Source organism: Centropristis striata, chromosome 13, assembly GCF_030273125.1.
Source record: "Centropristis striata isolate RG_2023a ecotype Rhode Island chromosome 13, C.striata_1.0, whole genome shotgun sequence".
Lineage (NCBI taxonomy): Eukaryota > Metazoa > Chordata > Actinopteri > Perciformes > Serranidae > Centropristis > Centropristis striata.
This window is the reverse complement of record NC_081529.1, coordinates 7,805,592-7,828,636: the sequence shown is the minus strand read 5'-3', so window position 1 is coordinate 7,828,636 and position 23,045 is coordinate 7,805,592. Positions and strand designations below refer to the sequence as shown.

The following is a 23,045-nucleotide window of genomic DNA, read 5'->3' as shown; positions in this document are numbered from 1 at the left end:
ATCGCAGTTAGGTCCTTGCCGCGATGGATCCGGGTTCGAATCCAGCCTGCTGCCGTTTTACCACTTATCTCTCCCTTCCCTTTTCTCTGTCACTGTATAATAAAGCTGAAACATTCAAATGAACTTGTCCTTTTGAAACGTTTTTCCCCCTTACCAGCCTAAAAGAAGACATTTATTGGAAGCAAAATTGACCATTGCACGTAAAAATCGTCTGCCTTTACGTCACTGTAACCTGATTTAAGAAGAAGAAGAAGATTACTTTATTAATCCCACAATGGGGAAATTCAACCTCTGCATATAACCCATCAATTTAATGTATACAATTAATTGTATTTAATTTATTTAAGGTACTGAAATATAAAATTATTATTTCATTATCAGTTATGACACTTTAACTTTTATTTATTCATTTTCATGTGTAATATTTAAGTGGATTTTACGTGTCCCCTTGGCCTAAGGGTTAATTAGTGCAAGTACCGGCTAGTGATGTGACGATCATAGACATATATATACATGTATACATGTCTATAGTGACGATGGCGAACGAGCCGGTTCAAAACGACGGCTCTTTTAAGTGAACGACGGGAGCCGGCTCACATCTGTCAGCAAGCCTCTTTTTCTTTCTTTCTTTCTTCTTTTTTTTTTAATTTTTTAAAAAACTTTTCTTGTTAGGAAAAGTACCTGCGGGTGCTGCAGACGCTGACTAGGGGTGTCACATTGTATTATATTTATTTTTATGTTTCTTATTTATTATTATTTTTACTCTATACCAAAAATATTTTGTTTTTTGTTGGCATTATCAAAGCACATTTACTTAATTGCTGTGTTTAGATTAAAAAAATATATATCAAAATGTCAATAGCTGTCCTTTTTTAATTTTTATGCTCAGGTTTTTACAGGCATTTTCTATCTGCTTTGTGTAGCAGAGTGGTTCTTCAAGCAAGTTAGAGAATCACAAGGGATTTTACAACTGTAAATGCAATTGGCTACAGCAGTTTATTGAAATTTAAGTGATATATGTGTTCAAATACAAATCATAAGTCAAAACAGCGCTATATTTGGCTGAATTACAAAAGGTATAAGTGGTAAAATGAAGAGCCATTTGGGAGCCAAAAGAGCCGGCTCTTCTTGGTGAGCTGAGCTTAATGATCCGGATCACAGAAAAGAGACAAAATTCCCATTACTAGTACCTGCACTTGATTTAGGAGGGACAGTTGTGTATGAGGGGCCTAGTCAAGCTGATGTAATAACACAGTTGGGTGTCTGCTGTGAACTCCGAGAGAGTAAAGTTGGGTGTACATTGTCATGCCGATGTTGGTCTTGATAAAAGAAGTTTAAAGAATAAGTAAACATCATATTGGAGCCCGCTCATCACTCACCAGCCAGAGAGACTGAGGACGCTACCAATCCAAGAAGCAAGGGTTACATCACTTGGTAGTAACAACAAATGTTACCGTTTTATTTGGAGAGCAAAATCCTATATTTTCCGGTGGTGCTTGTCTTACTCTGTCTAACTTGATGCAAATGTTTTTACTGGCTGTAAATCTGTCTCGTTTCTGTGTCAACATCCAGAAGTAGTGCCCTGAATAAACAGCAGGTGGCGACATGCTGCAGGCAATAAGGAATTGGAACAACATCCTTTCATACAACAGCAAAATCTGAAAAACTTGATCATGATAATTGTGTCGATTTTTCCCCAGTATAAGATTACTGTTGATGTTGATAAGATTATGTGGCAGATATACTGAATTATTTATTCATTTAGTTGATTTTAAATTAGTCAAATTTATTCTGAGAACATTTTTTTATTCATTCGCATTTTATTTGTTTATTAGATAGTGTGTTGAGATATCTTTGTACCATAAATCCATATTTTAAATAGTTTACATCTGAAGCATTTGTTATTAAACATCTCCCACCTAGACATTTACCTATATTGAATTCTTGAGCTGTTTTTGCTATTTTTAAATGGATTCTACCTTTTTTTATTTTTGTTTCACAAACCAATATATACCTATCTTCAGGTTTAGACTTTACAAAGCTTAACTAAATGTTATTCGATAGGAAAATGTAATAATTAGATCACAATGAAATTATTTCGACTGATTAAATGGTTACTGATTTCATTAGAAATCATATTTCACAGTAGAGGATGAATAATTATCTCTGACAGCTTGTAATTTGAAAATATGTCATCCCACTCAGGGAAGGATGTTTTGAGTCTCCTCCAGCTCTGTGTCGAGCTGTTTCTATTTGTGTTATGCTCATTTAAATCAGACTGAGATGAGTCATAAGATATAAAAGTTTTTGTTGTGTGCAAACAGGATACAGTCTATTAAGAGACCTTCACTTCTGATACCAAAATAACCTCATCCCAAAGCCTTTTTATCCAGTGAGGGCTTGTAACATTGCTATCATACTTTTCAGTTTTTAAAAATATTTACCACCCTCTCCACAGTCAGAGCCTAAAACCTCTCGCCCTCCATTTCTCATCACTCGGTGTCTCCCCTCTTATCCTCCTCCCTCTTAATCCACGAATTGCATCTGAATTCTGGCATCATACACGTCCTGCTTCCCTGCATCCTACTCGTATGTTTGATGCAGTAAAATCAGCACAGGGCACCTGAGATTACAGAGGAAATGCTTTCAGCCTACTTAAGACTGCATCTGTGGTGGTGTGGAGAAGTGAGGGGGCACCACACAAGCAAAGAGTACGCAGCTTCTCTATACACCCCTAAGGCACCCAGCATATAGCCTGGTAAATTTATGCAAAAACATAGGGGGAAAAAGTTTATTAGTCTCCTATGAGTGATTTATTTCAGACAACTGTACTGTAGAGCAGTAGTTCTCAACCTTTTTGAGTCGCGACCCCCAATTTAACATGTATGTTGTCTGCGACCCCCGCTCACTGAACAGAATCTCACACAGTTCAGATCACCCAAAAAAGAAACAAAATGACTAAAAAAAGGAAACAAAATGACCAAAAAAGATACAAATTGACCACAAAATGATGAAAAATGACACAAAATGACCAAAAAAGACAAAAATTACCAGAAGACACAAAATGACCAAAAAAGACACAAAATGACCAAAAAAAAAGACACAAATTGACTAAAAAAAGACACAAAATGACAAAAAAAAGGAAACAAAATGACCAAAAAAAAGACACAAATTGACTAAAAAAAGACACAAAATGACCAAAAAAAGGAAACAAAATGACCAAAAAAAGACACAAAATGATCAAAAAAAGACACAAAATGACCAAAAAAAAGACACAAAATGACCAAAAAAAGACACAAAATGACCAAAAAAACCCCCCCAAAAAAGACATTAAGTGACCAAAAAGACTAAAACACATTTACACATAAACACTTTAACACAGTGGAGACAGTGCTGACTTCCAAAATGATTTGGTGACCCCTAGAAATCATCTCGCGACCCCAATTAGGGTCCCGACCGCAAGGTTGAGAATAGGTGCTGTAGAGGACATCCTCTGGACAGAGCTGACCCACACATGGGCTACTGTAATAAGCGTGAGCTGAGCAAAAGGTTATGGAAACTAATCTGACACCGAGGCCTGATTAGCAGCTATTTATACATAAACACAGTCCAGTCTACCCTGAGAAGTCTGTCTGCCTGGTCATCTCCTCCTCACATGCTGGACTGTCTGTTCTGTCTGTCTGCTACCCTCCATCTCTTCCTTTTCTCCCATCAAACGCAGCCTATCTTTTTTACTGCTATGGTACCCAGTTATTAAGTGTCTGTTCATAACCACCAACGCTGTATGGCAAAGACTCCCCTCAGCTCTGAGCACTGACACTACAGCTGGTAAAGGCTGTGATTATCTTTAAAATGGGGCTTGAGGTAGTAAATAGGTATAATCATTTTGATAGTCATGCAGTTTAAATTAACCACCTGGAGCCTCCTGTTAAAGCTTGTGTATTGTCACAATTTTCTTGGCATGTCTATTTTCTCTAAGACATATTTGAGGCTGTCAGGGTTCAGTAGAGAATGTTTTTATTAAAAAGATAGAAACATTTTTTTTGTCATAATTACTTAAACTGTCACAATATCCTGACAATAGTACATGAGAGGGATAATCGAGAGAGAAAAACAAAACAAGCAGCAACATCTGGGCCCCGAAAAGTACAACAAATGAAGAAGTGCCTTAAACCTGCATTCTTTTTAATGGTCAGCAGGGGGCGATTCCACTGGTTGCAAAAGAGGTCTGACTGTATGAAAGCCAATAGGAAAATGATTGTACATCTTTTTTGATTTATTACCTCAGTAAACATTTTCCTCATGAAAGGTCTCATTTTCTAGTTTCAAGTTTTCATCAATACAGCATGGTCCCATTTAAAGCAAAACAGATTTAAAAAATTAGGGCGTGCTTTAGGGAGGGGCTACCTTGTAATTGACTACCACAGCGCACTGTGTTTTTTTAGCTTTGCATTGTGTTTTCAGTTTATGAAAGTGAATTGTCACATTTTGGCTGCTTAAAGTGTTTTGATGTCAACCAAATGTTTATTTTTCAGTTGAACTAAAAGACAAAGGAGTTGGCTGTTCATTATGAATTATGGATGCCCCATGCTAACCAAGCTAGCTAGCGTAAGCATTAGCTGATGACATCTAGCTTCTGATCTGTTCTGCACATGTGCTGATTGCAAAAAAACAAGATGGTGACCGCCAAAATGCCAATCTTAAGCTTCAAAACCACACTCCACAAACAACATCACGTTTGACATCACAGTAACTCTGTTCATCATTTTTACACAGTCTAGGAAAAAATAAGGTTCTTCTGGTTCAAGAATCCATCTCACCGAACGAAAACAACTAATCAGAGCCAGGAGGAGTCTTTAACGTAGTGTCGATCACTGCGTGTGAGACGGATGGCTGGCAAAGCTAGCAGACTTGCTATTTCCATAGACGTATGCTAATTCCACCATAATTTCATGTTACGCTGAATAGAGAAAAAAGAGAGAACAAAATTTTCACTCATCTGGCAATAGCAATGTGCAAAAGTCTGCAAAAGTTCACCTGGTCATTTTACATCATGCAGTAGACTTTCACCAGAATTAGACCTAAAACAGTCTCCCATCCAAACCAGTCAAAGTCAGGATAAAGAAAGACTTAGACTCAAATTTTACATATTCAATATTCAACAAATAATTCACAGAAATGCTACATTTCTATGTTTGTATTGGCTGACCTGTACTAACTGGCTGTCCCTATCATTAATGTTTAGATGTCTGTTGGCTAGTTGCAGTCCTTGAGTATTACTCTGGCTTTATTCCCTCTTTTTTATGTGTGCGTAACTGAAGGCTCCACTTGTTCCTCTTACTACTCACACAGTCCTTGTCATGCTTGATTGCCCCTTGACTAGTTCTCATCATGTCACCCTCATCAGCAGAACTCTAACAGACTTCTTTCACAAGTGTTATTTCCCTCGTCATGCTCATGTTACCCTGCGTCTAACTTTCTGTTTTCTGTTTGCCTCACTGTTGCCGCTACCCACAGTGCTGTGTCTCCATCCGCCCCCTCATTCCTCCTCTGTGAATTTGTCATATGGGCAGATGCACACCCACATCCCTATTCAGTTAGAGAGAGATTTTGAATAGAGGTACCCCTCTGCTCTATAATTTAGAGAGGGAGAGGGAAGGACGCAGAGCCAGAGGTAGGCAGAGGGAGGGAGCGGTGAGGGGGCAAAAGGGGAGCCGTGGGTGAGGACAGGAGGGAAGGGGGGGCGGTTTCCATAGAAACTGTTTGGCTCAATTCATATTTCATATAGTCATGTGGATTCTGGATGAAGGAATTCTAAATTAAACTACAAAAAATGTCTCTTGAGGTCTTTCTGTTGAGCATAATGAGACTGTGTCAATCTTCATTAGCCAGCAGAACGACTGTGAGCACACAAAGTTCTGCGTGCTGAGGTGGTTTTGAGGTCTGCTGTTGCCCTTGTCCTATTTTTAATATACAAACTTCTGATGGTTACATAAAAGGTTTGAAAGTAAAGAGTTCATACAGCCAGTACTCATTGGCTGATTGATATTTCAAACTGCTTCACTGAAATTGAGAAAGAACATTCTTCCTTACAGTCTTGAGGTCAGGTTTTTCTATTTTGGGAGACTGTAACTCCACTACATTTATAGATATACAGCTGTAATTCATTTCACAAATGAATAGTGTAGGCACAAAAAAATACGATAAAATATAGGAAATTGTTGATTTGAGGGTTTAGAAGCTCTAAGTAGCGAGGGATGAAGACCTTTGATGGTTTCCAACACTCGCATTAACAAACAGGTTTTATAATGATCAGACAGAGGTACATTCATTTATGCCCCCAACTGGTCAAATCGGAAAATATTTAGGGGCACGTTCAACCAGCTTAATTAAAAATAGCCACTTAGTTTGGTGAAATTTGGAAAAACTCTTTGTTTTCTGTCCAAATTTTGCTCCAGGCCGTCACGCTTGTTTGGAAGTGATGGCGCCCCCTATTAATCAATTTTCCGAAGAATTTTACACAAGGTTTTACATTATTATTACACATATCCTGTAAGTTTTGTAATAATTGGACAAACAATACTTCTTACTTTGCATGCGTAATGGAACATCCACAGAATGTGATTGGTAGCCCAATGACTCACCAAAGCACTTTAAGTTAAAGTGTGATTCAGCACAGATTAAAGCAGGAAACTGCTGCGTAACTCTGTGTTGATGTGGCATTTAACATGTGTTAACAGCGCTGAGGAGCTATGGAAACATGCCCGTTTTGGAGTAAAAATAAAAAGGATTATGTTTACAGGCCAGCGGCAATAGGCCTGAAATCGTTGTGGTGATTCATAGTTTTAAACTATGACGGCAACTCAGCTACTTTATTGCCGAGCCCCCATGTTTTCTTTGTCTCCCACCTGTTACAGTATCATCTCTGTTGTTCCTCGAAGAGAGTTAGCCTAGAAATCATGACTCAAACGAGCTTTTGCTTGCTTACATGTGCACATCAGGCATCATTCAACACCTACACATGCTTAGAGTGCACAGACAAAGTGGCATCATCCCCTCTTCTTTTAACTCTTTGTCTTTCTTTTATTAAATTCCTCTCCTCTCCTCTCCTCTCCTCTCCTCTCCTCTCCTCTCCTCTCCTCTCCTCTCCTCTCCTCTCCTCTCCTCTCCTCTCCTCTCCTCTCCTCTCCATCCCTCCCTCCCTTACGAACCCATGCTCTGCAGAGGGGAGATTGACACAGCATTTTCAGCCCTGGGTGAATGAGTACGCACAGGAGAGCGCGGCACAGACAGGATTACAGTCAGAGAAGGAGAGCTACGGATTAAAAGAGAGAAACGACCGGGATAAAGAATGAAGAAGCGATGAAGAAGAAACTAAAAGAAGAAGCTAAAAGAGAGGAAGAGTGAAAAAAAGGGATCACAGACCACAGGAATCTAAGGATGTGGGACTTTTGCCCTGGACAGTGAATGTGGGATTTTGAGAAGTAAAGTACAAGGAAGTGAAATCACAACTAACTTGGAAGGTGAGTATCATTTATGCTCATACTATTTCAGCTGTTCACAATATTAATATGATGGATTAAGTTTTGTATTTGTTGAAAATAATCACGTCACAACTTTGCACTCATTGACAGACATTAAAAGCAGCTCTACTTTTACCCTCAGAGTTATCACAGCAAAATAACCACTGCGTCAGCCAGAGTAAAGCTCAGGCATCTGTTGTGTCTGATGAAGTGAACAGTCACACAACAGTCTCCTTCATATAAAGTAAATCTCCAAAAGGCTGAAAACATATAAATGTACAGCAGGTACCTTAAGGCAGGGATGTTTTTGCACACCTGTTGATCAACTTCAAACTACATTTATCGGACTGATATATTATCAGCCAATGATGGGAAATTCACATTGTTATGTGTTGTTCTGATAATTAAATTCTGGTGGTCATATATAAGCCGATAATACAACAGAAAAAACACAAACTGGACCAGAGAGATATTTTTTGTTCCAGATGTGGACGTTCTTCACAGTTTCAGAGAAAGACAACACTATTGTAATTTTCAATAAATGGTCAGCAGTGACTACAAAAAAGGGAAAACATGTCCAAGTTTTAACCCAACAAATCTTAGAAGTAGTGAGTCTATAAAAAACTTTTTTTGTGTGTTTTTGCTATGGAATACATTGGTATGTCTGATTTGATGGATTATGTCAGAGCATTTAACTTGAATCATTGAAAAAAAATGCTCGATAAAAGTTTTTTTTATTTACTATACTACTAATAATTAAATGAACATTTGAAGAGCCAGTTTGTTTTGCTCACTATGTCTAAGGCTTTCTTACCTTCAGGTGTGCATAAACTACATGTCAGGAACTTTTTTCTACAAAAATATTAAATCATCGGTTAACTTATCTATATTGAGGTTGAGAAGCAGTAATTATCAGCTGAAAAAAATCCATATTGTGCATCCATATACATTTTGATTTACTATACTGCAAAAAAGTGTGTCTAAAAACAAGATAAAAACACTAAATCTGAGGGAAATGATCTTGCTGCATGAACAGATAATTTTACTTGACAAGATTTCGGAAATTAAGATTATTAAATCTAGAAATAAGCATGTTGAACGCTAAAAAATAAGAAATTAACTCTTAAAACAAGATTAGTTATCTAACACTTCTAAAAATAAGTTTTTTTGCAGTTTACATCAACATTACAAAGTTTAAACGGAAAGAAATCTGCTTCTACAGCCTTTAGAAACAGAAATGAAAGGCCTCATGTAAAGGAAAGAGGAAACACAGATAATATAGATTTGCAGGTCATGGCTTGGATCAATACAAAAATTAAAAAGTTTTTTTACAATGAAAACCTTAAATAAAACCCTTAACTCACAAAAATGCAAAATATCTTAATTATAAGTCTATAAACAGGCTATAAAGTGATCCTTTTGGTTTGAATGGAGAACAATGTCATTGATGGAGAGAACGTCAATAATCGATTAGCTCAATAACAACACTAATCTAATCTTGTTTTTTTATTTTATTTACAGCCCGAATATCCTCAGCAAGGTGATCAAAGTGCTCCGAAATATAAGGAAAATATAAGAAAAATATAAGAAAATCAAGAATTAGAAAGAATATAGTACATAACATTTATTGTAGTGGCTTAATCATTTTTTAAAAAGTCATCATGTTTTGAAAAACTAAATGTCTTCATCATCACCCCCCAAAACTGACCAGTGGTGCTTAATGAGAATATTGGCTGAAGCAACTGTAGACTAGATCTGTAGTCACTAGATGACTTAGTGAGCTGCTGCTGCTGCTGCTGATAAGATGTAATTGTGGCGGCCTCTCTCTGTCTGTGTCCAGTAAACAAACATTCAGCGTCATATTCAGATCACTTAGACTGAAAGTAACATCTTTCATCTTAAAACAAAGTATCCGCTAACTTCGATGTTTCAGTGGATAATTTACAGTCGGACATGTTACAACTGATACATCACATGAACTGGTAAACACAATATGTTTCACAAAGACTGAAATCGGACAACATGTAAAAACAAACCCTGAAATGAGGCCAACATGGAGGTTGTCTGGTATATGCTGGCAGTGTGGGAATCATTGTTCTCTGTGGGTTGGCTCGTGACGTGCAGAGGTGAAACCAGGGGTATGTATCGATTAGTTTTCATATTGTACAAGCTAGTTTTACAAAGGAAAATAAGACGGATGTGAAGTGAACCTCTCTGGTGGAATGACTGACTCAGAACAGTCCCAGTGTCCCAACACAAAGGCCTTAGTGAGACGGATTCACCAGGTCCTTGCCTCAGGACTAGATTTAGACTGAATTTATGTAACAAAGTTATCCTGACGGTAGTTTTAAACAATCACCAGAAGAAAAACATGCTTAGGTTACATAATTTGCCTGTGAATGTGTCTGGTAATGTCATACAACCTTTATTAGACAGTAAGGCTACTTTGACTAGTCATGACCAGCATATCATGAGATATGACTCAGACCACTTTGTATAATTACTCCACCAGCTGCCATATCTGCCTGCCTACAAAGTTATAGTCACACTGGATGTATAATTTCTTTCTGTGGCAGCAACCTGGTCTCACAGGAATCCGTGAAATAGCCAAGGATTTGCTTAAATCAAAATCCGTGGAATAGCCACGGAATCGCTCAAATTTCCGTGAAACTGACACGGATTTCGCTACAATGCAAGTTAATGACAGTCATATCCAGTGGCTATTCCAACATACAAAGTGAGTCAAAATATTGATTTTTTTCACTAAAAATGAGAGAACTGTCCGCCATGTTTTTTGTTCTGACCACCGGAACTTTGAAAGTCACGTGACTTGGACACAAACCAATAGGAAAAAATATCCATGGAATAAACATGGGATATGTACTTGCATTGTCGCGAAATCCGTGTCAGTTTCACAGAATTTGAGTTATTCCGTGGCTACTCCACGGATTTTGAGTTAAGCAAATCCGTGGCTATTTCACGGATTCCTGTGAGACCAGGTTCGTGGCAGATGTAACAGTGCGTCCCATCAGGGGTGATTACCGAAGGCTTTAGGGGGAAGTGGACACTGAATCTTAATCCAGCAACACCCAACCTGTTCCTCTTTGTCTTTCTCTGTGTGCTTCTTTTGGGATTAACAGTCATGAAATCTCCAGGAAGAAGTGACTCCATCTTTCTTATTACAGAGTGTCAGATTATGACTGACTATTAATCTGTGAATTTATCAGATTAGGGAGGAGTTAGTGATGCAGAGATACAGTAAAAGACTTCCACTGCAAAGGTGTACACACTAATGTATGTACAATATGGTCACAAAGGCAGGATATGAGAAAATATAGGACAAGTACATTTCATACGAGACTGTGCAACAAAAATGATGCTGCAGGTTGTTTGTACAATGGATGTATATGACTGCTGTCACACATGCGCAAATTTAATATAGGCAAACATTCACCTCCCATTGGCTTCCATTTTATGCGGGCAAAGGGATGAATAAAATATTTGACCTGTCAAGTTGCAGCCTTAACCAATAAGAAAGACGTGTGTGTTGTCGTGGTGGAATGTAACTAAGTACATTTACTCAAGTACTGTACTTAAGTACAATTATGAGGTCTTGACTTTATTACATTTTAGAGGCGAATATTGTACTTTTTACTCCACTACATTTAGAGGACAGCTTTATTTTTTCAGGTCAAGATTTAACATAAGAAATGATAAATGATGAATGAAATGATACATTTAAATTAACATTTAAAAAACAAACGTAAACTCATAACAGCATATTAAGTAGTTTAAATTAACTTTGCCTTGACAGCAATAAAATGCTGCTTACATAATGCATAAATAATAACCAAACAATATATTTGGAATGTATATAACAATCTGAGTGGGTCCATTTCTCCTTACAAGTACTTTTACTTTTGATACTTCAAGTACATAGTAGGATTTTTACTTTTCGTGGAGTAATTTCAGTGTGATATTAGTATTCAACATATTTTTTCTTCTACTATTTAAAAAAAAATAGAATAAATAAAATCTATATCTTGACTACATTGCCCACCAAAAATAAAGATTACATAAATGAAAAAAATAAACTACACATATTCAACCGTTTGCATTTGTACTACTTCTCCTGTCCTCTCCTCTCTGCTCTGTGTAAATGCCCTGCTGTTCTATCTGATTTTCAGTGAATATTTGTCACGTGACTGTTCGTCTCAGCAGAATCATGGCTTGATATTAGTATTAAACATAATTTCTTCTTCTAGTATTCCCCACAAAGAGAATAGAATAAATAAAACATAAAATCTTGACTACACTGACCACCAAAAATAAAGATTACATAAATGTAAACTGTAATTTCTTAAATGTCTTTCTCTAATTACAAAACTCCTTCTGCTCTCAGAGGAGTCTTCATTGGGCAAATAATTAGCAACATAAGTAGGATAAAGCAAAACATAAAAGCTTTCTGAAAAAGCCTTTTGACCTGAGTCGTCCTCATTTACGTTCTCACTCAGTAATATGGACCAGAGGTCTCCACTAAGAGTCACATATTGCACCTTATTTAGAATCTACTTAAAATCAGATGTACTGCTGCCCCTTTGCCCTTTCTCTTATCCCATCTCTCCCTCCCTCTCTGACTCATGGTATAAGAGCACTTAATACTGTACACTAGCCCCCCTGTTGCCACTGTGTCTCTGGTGACTCTCTCCACTTCACTTCGTCCCCCAAATGCCACAGGAGACGTGTTCCTATGGAAACTGGCTTCAGTGAAAGTCTCCACTTTTACCTGGTGACCATTAGCTGGTTGTATTGTGCGTGTCTCATCTCTGCTGCGTGCTCTGCCTCTCCCAGCCTCCTGTTCATTACAGGTTATAAAACCTTTGCAGCAAACGGGAGACACCACTGATGATGGATTGTTGGCTGGTTGCATCTTCTTTTTGTAGACACAGCTGGGAGGTGGGAGAACTTATTTCACAGCTGCGATGTTGGAGACACCTGTATGGAGACAGTCCACAAATAAAATATGGATATTTACTCTTCACATACCCTATTGATGATGGGATTTTAAATCTAGCTCATTAACCCTCTGAACCCAAAGCCATTTCAAGGCGTTTTTGGTCTATTTTGGTTTGGTCTTTTTTTTTACTCTGTAGTCTCATATTTCACGGCAATATATAAGTCCTGCAGCTCTACAGAATCACCACAAAGATAGCTAGTAATGGAAACAACTCAAAATATATGTTGTGCAGTATAACACAGTTATAATATAATATATGAATTTCTCTGAAAAATAAAAAATAAAAAAATTGGAATGAAATTGAATTTACTTTCCTAAGTGGCCATAAGTGCCATGAATATTAGAAAAAAGAAATTATACATATTGAACAGTTTGCATTTGTACTACCTCTCCTGTCCTCTCTGCTCTGCTCTGTGTAAATACCCAGCTGTTCTGTCTAATTTTCAGTGAATATATGTCACATGACTGTTCGTCTCAGCAGAATCAATCATGGCTTCACAGTGTCACTGAGGAGTTTTCAGCAGGATCTAGTTATTTCAAATGTTTTTATGTTTTTGGTGACGTTTGAAATTAATGTAGAACACTGTGATTTTGACAGAAATATCACAATTATAAACTTTGTAATGGTTACTTTTTTTAACTGAAAGTTCAAGGACCATCGGAGAGTTAAAATTTTCACGATAATGTCTGTTTTTATAAACTGTGTAATTTTGGTAGTTGTTTAAAGAAAAACACATTTCAAATGGTTCACAGGGTCAAATCCCTTAAAATGTATTTATTATACACAGAAATTTAGAAAACAAAGGAAGCTACTGCAGCCTTGGCTTGGATTTACTGACTATCACAGGTATTATGACGGGAAGATTATGTGACAGGATTTCTGGACAGCGTGTTTTATGTAATCAGAATCAAAAATCTGTACTTAAGCTGTACTCGTGGCATTTAAGACTAAGATCTTCCTGGAGAAAAGAGTTAAGTTTGTACTTATATCTGGCCTATAAAGGGGCCAGATGAGTAATTTATTCTAAGTCAATTTAAAACCACAAAGAACCTGATTAAAATATTTTTGATAAAAATGAAAGGGAGAAAACATAGTAGATCAGTTTAATTATAACCATAAGTCCATCTGTGACTATAAGATCCAGTAAAAAAAAAAAGACTAAAGGAATGGTTATTTTTTGTGTTTTTAAGTAAAACTGATTTACAGACTGTGCATGTATACACTTTTAAATTAAGCAAAAAATCCATTGCAATAATACTAGACTGTCAGTGTTGACAGTGACATGAATGGGTTATACTGAAAGAGAGTAACAGGCACAGGATCAGGGGCCAAAAGTATCAGGGGCCCCACTGGCCTTCACCTGAAAAATGACCATAAAGAGACCAAAACAACCACAAAAAGTAGTGCCCAGGAGTAGCTCCAAGCTGGACATCTAAAGGAGCTTGTTTTAATGTTAATTCTGAGTCTTTAAACGTAAGATTTTGTGAGATGTAGAGACAGAAACAAAGCTTTTAACAATAGAATTTCAATAACTCCTGTAATAGTAGAGTTTATTGTAGTGTACACACAGGGTGTGAAACATAACAGGCTGATTGAGAACATGTTGCTTAACTGTATAACCCAAGAACATGTTGCTTTATGATTACAGACCCGAGATGTGTCCATCATACAGGTGAAATGTAAAACCATAACTTACACCCACACACAGCATTACAACTCTCTCAAGAGCAGAGTCAGATGGGGTCACTGTTCCTTGAGACATTCTGCAGAATCAATCAGGATTAAGTCTCAACCCACGTCAAAACACACAAAAACCAGACAACAAAAATAAGAAGAAATTAAATGGTTTGAAACAATGTTAGATGAGGCATTAAAAAAAGGAAAGGAAAATATGTGGCATGTTTTGCATTTACTTACATGTCACACCTCTATCTTTTTGGTATGAAGCTATGTGTGAACCTGTTATAACTTGACGATGGGGATTTTACATGAACTGGTTTTGCTCCTGTCTGTCTCTCCTGCAGTGGTCTTCTCAGTGGCGAGGCACCACCACAATGGTGGAGACCTGATCTTTGGGAGCAGGAAAGAGTCTGGCCTCCAACCCAGGCCCCATATCAGAGATCCTTGGTGCCATGGGAACAAGTAGGTCCAACAGGTGAGGGATTTAATCCTCAGCAGCCTGTCTTGGACTAATGGTCTTATTAAAGCCGGAGTATACAGTTTTCTGGTAAAGCCAGAATTTAAAAATACAGCCCTCCACCTGCAGCACTCCCCTCTCATGGTCATATGCGTGGCAACAGTTAGCAGAAGGCAAAACTTTTGAAGAGATAGAGAGAAAATACTGCTAGTAGCCTCCTGCTAACCATACCCACAGGCTAGCTTGCCAGGAGCTGGTCGCGGCTTCTAAAGCCTGAAACCAAGGCCAAGGGGAGCTGCAGACATATAATTTTCTCTCAGACCTCTTGAGATATAATATGCTGAATACGGAAGAGGATTATTCTGTAGTTTAACAATATGCTGAAAGATAATTACAATTTTAATGGATTATTTTGTCCATTGATGAAAAAACTGCCTACCACAGCTTTAATTCTTAATTTTATTAAGCGGTCCTTGTGAGTTATTATAAAGGCCTGAATCTGCTCGTGTGTTTCTATTCTTCCTGCCTAGATAATTTTGTACCACTGAACTTGCTGTAACATCCGATTGAGTCCCAAACGACAAAGAAATGAGAAATAAGGGTTTCAAAGTACCCATCATGGCACAAATTGCCACATAGTGTCACCTACAAAGTGCTCCTGCACACATGTGATTTATTATCCTGGAAACTGGTATTGTTTGGAACAATGGATATGATAGGACACACTGTCATTATTTCATTTTGTCCATCGATTAATTAATTGAATTTGTCTGGGAGTTGTTGTGTCAAAGGGCATCACAACAGCTTGGGGATGTCTGTGCTCTACAGAAAAATGTAATACCTTTGTAATTTTATCATCTCCGGAAGTAACATGACCGGTAAGAAAGGGCTTGCTAATTTGGTGAGCTAGTCAGGGTGAGTCAGGCCCGGCTCAGGGATATTTACAGAAAGCACATCCTTAGAAAGGCCAAGGCCGTCCTACACTGTCCTGACCAGCTCCTGCCTTCAGGCAGCTGCAACAGATCACCTGCTATGAGAACAAGAAGAGTGAAGCTGTGTTAATGGCCATCAATATGCTGCAGATAGAATTATGTCCTGTATGCATAGTATTAGTCTGGTACATTAACGCAGTATTTTAATTTTAAAATTGCTTGTTAAATTTTCACAGAGTCTATGGGGTTTCATTTGTCTTACAGTTTAATGTAGTTGTCTCAATTGCTTTATTGTCTCTAAAAATGTGTGTAAAATGACTTTTTGGACAAAATGTAGCCAAAGGAAAAAGACAAAAACCTGCCAGAAAGAAATTGAAATTAAAATCTGGTAGTTGTTGTTAAAAGCAGCAAATTCAATCCTCAAACATCTGATCGCTCATCATCAATGAGGTATTGAATGGTCAAAAAGAGAGTTAGCATTCATCTATATATATAATCAGTTACATATAGTTGGTCAATCTAAATATGGGCTGTCTGATGGACACTGACTAAGATATAATCCTATAATCTGTGATGACAGCAATCCTACTCACAATGCTAAACTGAACTCACCTTCCCAGCTAGTAATCCTCCATGTAAAGGAGAGAGACAGAGACAGAGGAATGATACACACAGGTGACCAGAAGTTTGGTCCATTTGAGTAGACCCTTTTTGATACTGCTTATCTCTCTTTTATCCATAACGAGTCAGGTGTCATCTTCTTATCACTGTCACTTTGTGAGCTTTTAATGCTACACTGGAAAGTACACAAGGATCAATAAGGTTCCTGGCTCTATAAACTGTAACCTTTTTCTTTGTTCCTCTTTCCCATTTTGTGCATAGGACAATTTGAAAGCTACAGATCCAATACTATTCTGTTGCTTTTTATTCAAAAATAGTTGGAGTTTCCAAAAAACGTAAGTAATGGTAGGATTGGAGCCCTAAAAAAATAGTTTTTGGACCATAATTTAGCATGAATTTGCAAAAGCTGTGACCACATCATGCATGCAACCTCGCACCACTGAAAAAGGAACTATCTGCTGACAGGCCACACCTACCTTTAGCCAATTGGCATTAAAACAAACACACACCTTCAGATATACTTAAACTCTATAAATTTCAGCCTCCAAACAAAAACTATAGCCACGAGAGGTTGGGCTATATTTGTGGAATAGTTGACTATCCTGTTGACTGACCAACCAGCCGATCCGACATATAAACCTTTTTATTTATTTTATTACAGTTTGTATGTTGTGAAGTTGTGGTCAGATGTACACACTTTACATAACCAGTTTAATTTCTAAATTTGGCAAGTTTTAAGCCTCATACTGTTAAATGTATTTGTTTCAATCAAATGTCACCAGATTTTTAAATCCCAATCTCCCTCTCTCTGTCGGCCCAACAGGTACAACATTGTGTCAGACATTTTACCAGAGGAGCTACGCCAGAAGATTTCTAGCTTAGGACTCCATAACGGCCACAGTTCCATCAACTTCCGACAGGACTCGGTCTGTGACGCAGCGACAGAAGAGAGTAGGAGGAGGTCGGAAGCCTCTGCTGCAAGGGGACAAGAAGGGATGAACAACTACAACGGCAAGGTTCTGACAAGGGGCTCCAGCCAAGTACGGAGCCGGTTTGTAAAGAAAAATGGACAATGTAATGTTCTCTTCACCAACATGGATGATAAGAGGCAGCGCTACCTAGCTGACATCTTCACCACCTGTGTCGACATCCGCTGGAGATACCTGCTGCTAATATTCTGCACAAGCTTCATGGTCTCGTGGCTTTTTTTTGGCATTATCTTTTACAGCGTCTCCCTGGTACATGGGGACTTTGAGGAGCAACCGTCGGGGAAAGGGGATGGACTGGCGATGGTGGGGCTGCATGGACCCAACCCTGGACACACACCTGGGGGGCAGACACAGAGGATGCCCTGCATACTTCATGTCCACGGCTTTGTTGGGGCGCTCCTATTTTCCATGGAAACCCAGACAACCATTGGTTATGGTTGGCGCTGTGTCACCGAGGAGTGCCCTGTGGCCGTCTTAACAGTGGTCGTTCAGTCCATTGTTGGCTGCATTATTGACTCTTTCATGATTGGCACCATCATGGCCAAGATGGCGCGGCCAAAGAAAAGGAACCAGACCCTCGTGTTCTCTAAAAATGCCGTCATTGCCATGCGCGATGGCAAGCTGTGCCTCATGTGGAGGGTGGGCAACCTGCGGAAGAGCCACATCGTGGAGGCTCATGTCCGCGCCCAGCTCATACGTTCATATGTCACAGCTGAAGGTGAGTTCATCCCCTTGGAACAGATGGACCTAAATGTGGGCTACGATGAGGGCACAGACAGACTGTTCCTTGTCTCCCCGCTGGTCATAATCCATGAGATAGATAAAGATAGCCCCTTGTATACTCTAAGCCGAGCTGATCTGGAGGCAGATGACTTTGAGATTGTTGTGATCCTGGAAGGGATGGTTGAGGCCACGGCCATGACCACCCAGTTTCGTAGCTCCTACCTTGCCAGAGAGATCTTCTGGGGTCACAGGTTTGAGCCTGTGATCTATGAGGACCGGGACCGCTACAAGGTGGACTACGCTCGCTTCCACAATACCTATGAGGTGGCCTCGACGCCCCATCTCAGCGCCAAAGAGCTTGATGAGGCTGCAAGCCGGGCATCTTCTGCTGCTTCTCATGTCTCTGCATGTAGATCCACACAAGACTTGATTCCTAGGTCGCTGAGCGCCTTTTGTTATGAGAACGAGGTGGCGTTGAGCTGTGGGGAGGAAGAGGATGACATCTTTGACTCCCAGATTGTAGGGAAAGAGAGGGCAGAGGAGAGGAGGACTTCGGTGGCTGTAGACTTCCAAAATATGTTCCAGGACACTGCGACCATGACTTCAGGCAGTCACAGCGTCATGTGTGTTCTGGACATGGACAATAACCAGATGGAGTTTGACATCCTACAGACTGCCATCCCTCTTGACCCAGTGTCCTATAAGAGTGAGCAAGAGATCTAAAGATTGTCTCTCTGTTTTCACCCACAAATCCTTTCAACTTTATCTGCATTGAGTTGGACCTGATGAGGAGATTGCTTTTGTTCAACTTTGGATTGCATGTACAGAAATTTAAACCCCTTTTGCCTTGCCAGTGTTGTCTGATTAGAAATTACAACACAGATTACACATTCCTAAACTTTTGGTATTTGCAATTGCACTCCTTGGAGAGCCATACCTATAAACCACACTGATTCTGCAGGAAAAAGAAGACGACAGCCCTGTCTCATAAAAATTACATTCCCATTCAGCGAAACTGCATTGTCAACTAAACATTGTCTTTCCTAGATTATGTTTGTCTTTTAACATATCACAAATACATTTCTAATCAAAGGCTGTATAACTGCACATAAGAAGGACATCAGGTTGGATTGATGGGTCAAAGAAAGTCAGGACTTCTTTCTTATTTCTAAATTCTGTGTGTGTAAATTATGTTACAAACGTACTTATCTTAACCAAAACCATGTTCTTTTACTAAGAGACTGTCCTCCCCCCAAAAACGACCCCATGGTTTGTTTGTACAGCAGCCTATTACGAGTCATATTTACGTTTGTAGTTAGCGGTACCCTCTAGTGGCCATAGTAATTATGGATAATGCCAAGGTGGAAGTGAGTAGTGAGGATACTGAGTATAAAGAACAACAAGGCCCACTTAGGAACAGCAAAAGTAAATTATGTTATTTGAAGTAGGAAAACTTCATTTCTGTGTTTCAGGCTTTCACCTGACTAACTCCCTCACTTCTGGCAGTTACGTGTACTTTTTTGGAGTGCACTTACATTTTTCCATTCAACTTTCAGCCTGGTTGCCTAAACTTGATGAAACTGTGACTGCTCATGATGTGTTTAAAACAGCAGTCGTTACTAATAGTTATGAGGACATGTTGAGCTCCTGCCACTAGTAAGGGTGCTAATTTTGGAAACACTCCCGTGGCTTGCATTTGAAGGTAGGAACCACTGACCTATGGATTGGAGCACTTGTTGTTTACTAAGCCTAACCATGTAGTTTGTAGCAAAAACCTAACCATGTTTAATTCACAACGTTAACCATGTGTATAAGACTGCAACTGCAAAAATGTCCTTCTAAATGTTATTTTGTTGTACGGAAATGTAATTTGTTAGGAAACAGGGTGTCAAAGCGCTGACAGGCTCTTGTCATGATGTCATGACCAAAGGAAAGCACAATGGCAGTAAAAGTACGGAAACTTGAATCATGTGTTCGACTGTACGCACATTTTGTATAGTAAAGCAATGAACTTTCAAATTATTTTATTTTTTTCTGTGAATGTAAACATGAGATTTTATGAAAGCAATAGCAGTTTTGATGTTTTGATTCTCTTCCTTTTCGAAGAGGACTGAGCTCACAACTTAAAAGGTGAATTTTTAAGGTGTATTGTTTTATCAAAGTGTGCTCAATTTATGCTTGATAATCTCCATGTGGTTCATGGATTTTATTGATCATTATTTCTGTGATAGTACCCTGCAAAGTTTTGTGAAATCTTTTCCCATAAACCATAAAAACACCCTTTATGTAGTACACTTAAGTGAAAACCTTCTGTTGTTGGTTTTGCAGTGTAGTATTTTGTGAGGACTAAAAGTGCAATCACTAAGTTTAGCAGGAGGATTTTTCAGAACTAGATTAAGACTCTTGATTTATTTTGACTTAGAAGTACATCACTGCATTTAAAATCTTATGCTTAAAATGTTTATTTTGTCTGAAAACAAAGCAGAGTGTGAAGAGGAATGTATTTAAACTAAATAGAATGTTAATTTACTAACCCAGACTTTTACTAGATTATAGATACTAACAGGAGTCTGACTGATATGAATCTATTAGTGTTAATATAAAGGAAAGTCACTTTTTATTCACTACAAAACTTTGTTTCTTGTGGAGGCTGCTGCCAGTGATAACAGAAACATTGCTGACAGGTGGCTTTCATTCGTGTTTGTGCTTTTTTTTGTTCGCCAAAGGTTTTCGGAGTAGGAAAATATGATTTATCATTTGGAAACTGGGGTGCATGCAGCCTAAGTGTACTCATTGTCTTTGATAGCAGAAAGCTGTGAAGCACAACAGGAACAAAGGGATGAAGGCTGAGGAGTTAGGTGTCTGGAAATGTGCAATATGTCACTGGATTGAGTCAGTGAGGACAGAGTCAAGTGTAACTGTACGTAAGGTAAATTGCAGTGAAGTTAGTTGTTACAGTGACTGTAAAATACAATACTGTAGGACACAACAGTTGCCCTCCTTTTTGCAGGATTAGTAAAGAAAGAAAAGCAGATGGTTCCTGTAATTAAACCTTATTTTATTGACTTTACTGTCAAATGTGGCAAATTTCTTCCACCTGGTACTTGAAACAACAAATGTTTATGTTTGGCCACGATGTGGACAGCAACCATTAGGATGTAAATGTAATTTCCCTGTCACCTTTAGATAGCCACACAGCTGTCTTATTCTTGACTTTTAGTTTAGTTTTTTTGCTGGTTATATTGCTTGAGCAGGTGTGTGTTTTTATGTTATTTGTCTCTAGACAGACGTTAACACTGCAAAGCTCACTAAATATATATATATATATATATATATATATATATATATTAAGTAACCTAGGTAACTCTCAACTGTTGTAAGTATACTTTAGGTTTCTTAGCAATTTCTTTTCACTGAGTGAGTCCTCCAAAAAGTTCAGTTCCCTGTCAGAAAGGGCTCTCTGACACTGAGGTAAAGCAGTGCAAATATTCTAAAGCTTATATTGATTTATTTTTTAAAAAAAATGAGTGGCTAAAATAAATTTGGCTGCTGTCCCCATCCTCAGCAGTACATTACTTAGCTTCTGTGCTGGTACTCCTGCCTGCTTCTCTAAATTATCCCTTAAATTTTTACATTTTAAAGCTTCTGAAAACTTGGTTTCAAATCTAAAGCATTTCTTCATATTTTTTTAAATAAAATAAAAAGGTCCCAGTTCACCAGAGCTTTCTTTCTAAAACATCTTTATTATCTAATTTTAGGTTATTCATAATAAAATTACAATTAAATAATAAAAATTTGAAAAAAAAAACACCACATCTTTCAAAAGGCTTTGACTGGCAGTGTATAACAGTCTCTCTGTAATGTTGGTTTTGGATTGTGTAAGTGGTTCATATTTCAACATGAGTACAAAAGGGGAGCCAACTTGAGTGCAGGAAAACACCCACTGTAAATGCCATTTTATGTAACAGACAGTATTTGGTTTCCTTTGCTTCTTGCTTTGTATTAATCAACTGATAAACATGCACTAAGCTAACAACTGTCCTAATTGAAATAAGCTGATAAGAAGAAAAATTCAAGTATAAAGCACTTTATTCTTCCTTGTATAACTTTTGATGTTGCAAATAAATATTTATATAATTCTGGTTGTTTCTCCTTTTGGGAACCTGGTGAAAGATGCATGCAATTCCAGTTCACAGACTTTACGGAAAACTGTCTCTTAACTAATGCAGTTATGAGTGTTGGAGCTCCACAGCCACTAGATGCCTCTGCAGCCATTTCCATCAGAGAACACTGAACCATGTATTCCCTCTAGTGGTGGACTGTGGAAGTAAAAGAGAAGTTCAGATTTGGATCATGAAGTTTAAATCCAAGAATATTTAGAGAAAAAGACAATAAAATGATAATTAACATCCTGCAGAATAAAAGTCAGATCAGTTTTTACCTTCATTAGTTGTCTGTGTTGGACAGATGAAACATTGTGAATTTCCTGTAAAAGCTTGGCAGTGTGAGGAGGGTGTGGCTTCTCACAGGAGAAAACTTAATGGCGCCCTAATGAAAAAATAAATCAGAAACTACTGCATGTGGCTGATGGCAGTGGTGGAATATAACTTACTTTAGAGGTACTTGTACTTTACTTGAGTATTTCCACATATGTAGTTTTATACTTCTACTTCTACTAAGCAAATATTGTACTTTTTACTCCACTACATTAAGCTGCCAGCTTTAGTTACTAGTGACTTTTAAGGTGAAGATTTAACATGAAAAAATATGATCAATTTGAAATGATTATGCATGTTAATAAATTAAACCACATAACGGTATATTAAGTACACGGTCGCATATAAAGTTGGAATAATTGTCTTTTCAGACATAATCCTCTGTCAATTGTGGTTTTATTTTCATTGTGATATGTTTGGAAGAGATTGATTTATAAAGTTTTGAGAAGATATACACTTTATCTGTGAAGAATAGATCACATTGTCACAATCATTTCATGGAAAGAAGAAAATAAATATTTTATTTTTCCAACTTTATGAGTAACTGTCTAGTTAAAATGTGTCATATCTGGTCAAAAGTAAAATGTTGCTGACATAAATGCATCA

The 23,045-nt window shown here is 38.0% G+C and overlaps 1 protein-coding gene across 1 annotated transcript; it reads left to right on the top strand.

Annotated features, from left to right (window-relative positions):
• The first annotated feature begins 7,408 nt into the window (after positions 1–7,408).
• On the top strand, positions 7,409–21,265 carry LOC131982717 (ATP-sensitive inward rectifier potassium channel 12-like). The gene is made up of 3 exons (XM_059347281.1): positions 7,409–7,523; positions 14,566–14,696; positions 17,055–21,265. Exons 2-3 carry the CDS (start codon positions 14,674–14,676, stop codon positions 18,664–18,666), a joined length of 1,635 nt encoding a protein of 544 aa, XP_059203264.1. The 5' UTR covers positions 7,409–7,523; positions 14,566–14,673; the 3' UTR covers positions 18,667–21,265.
• Positions 21,266–23,045: the final 1,780 nt, after the last annotated feature.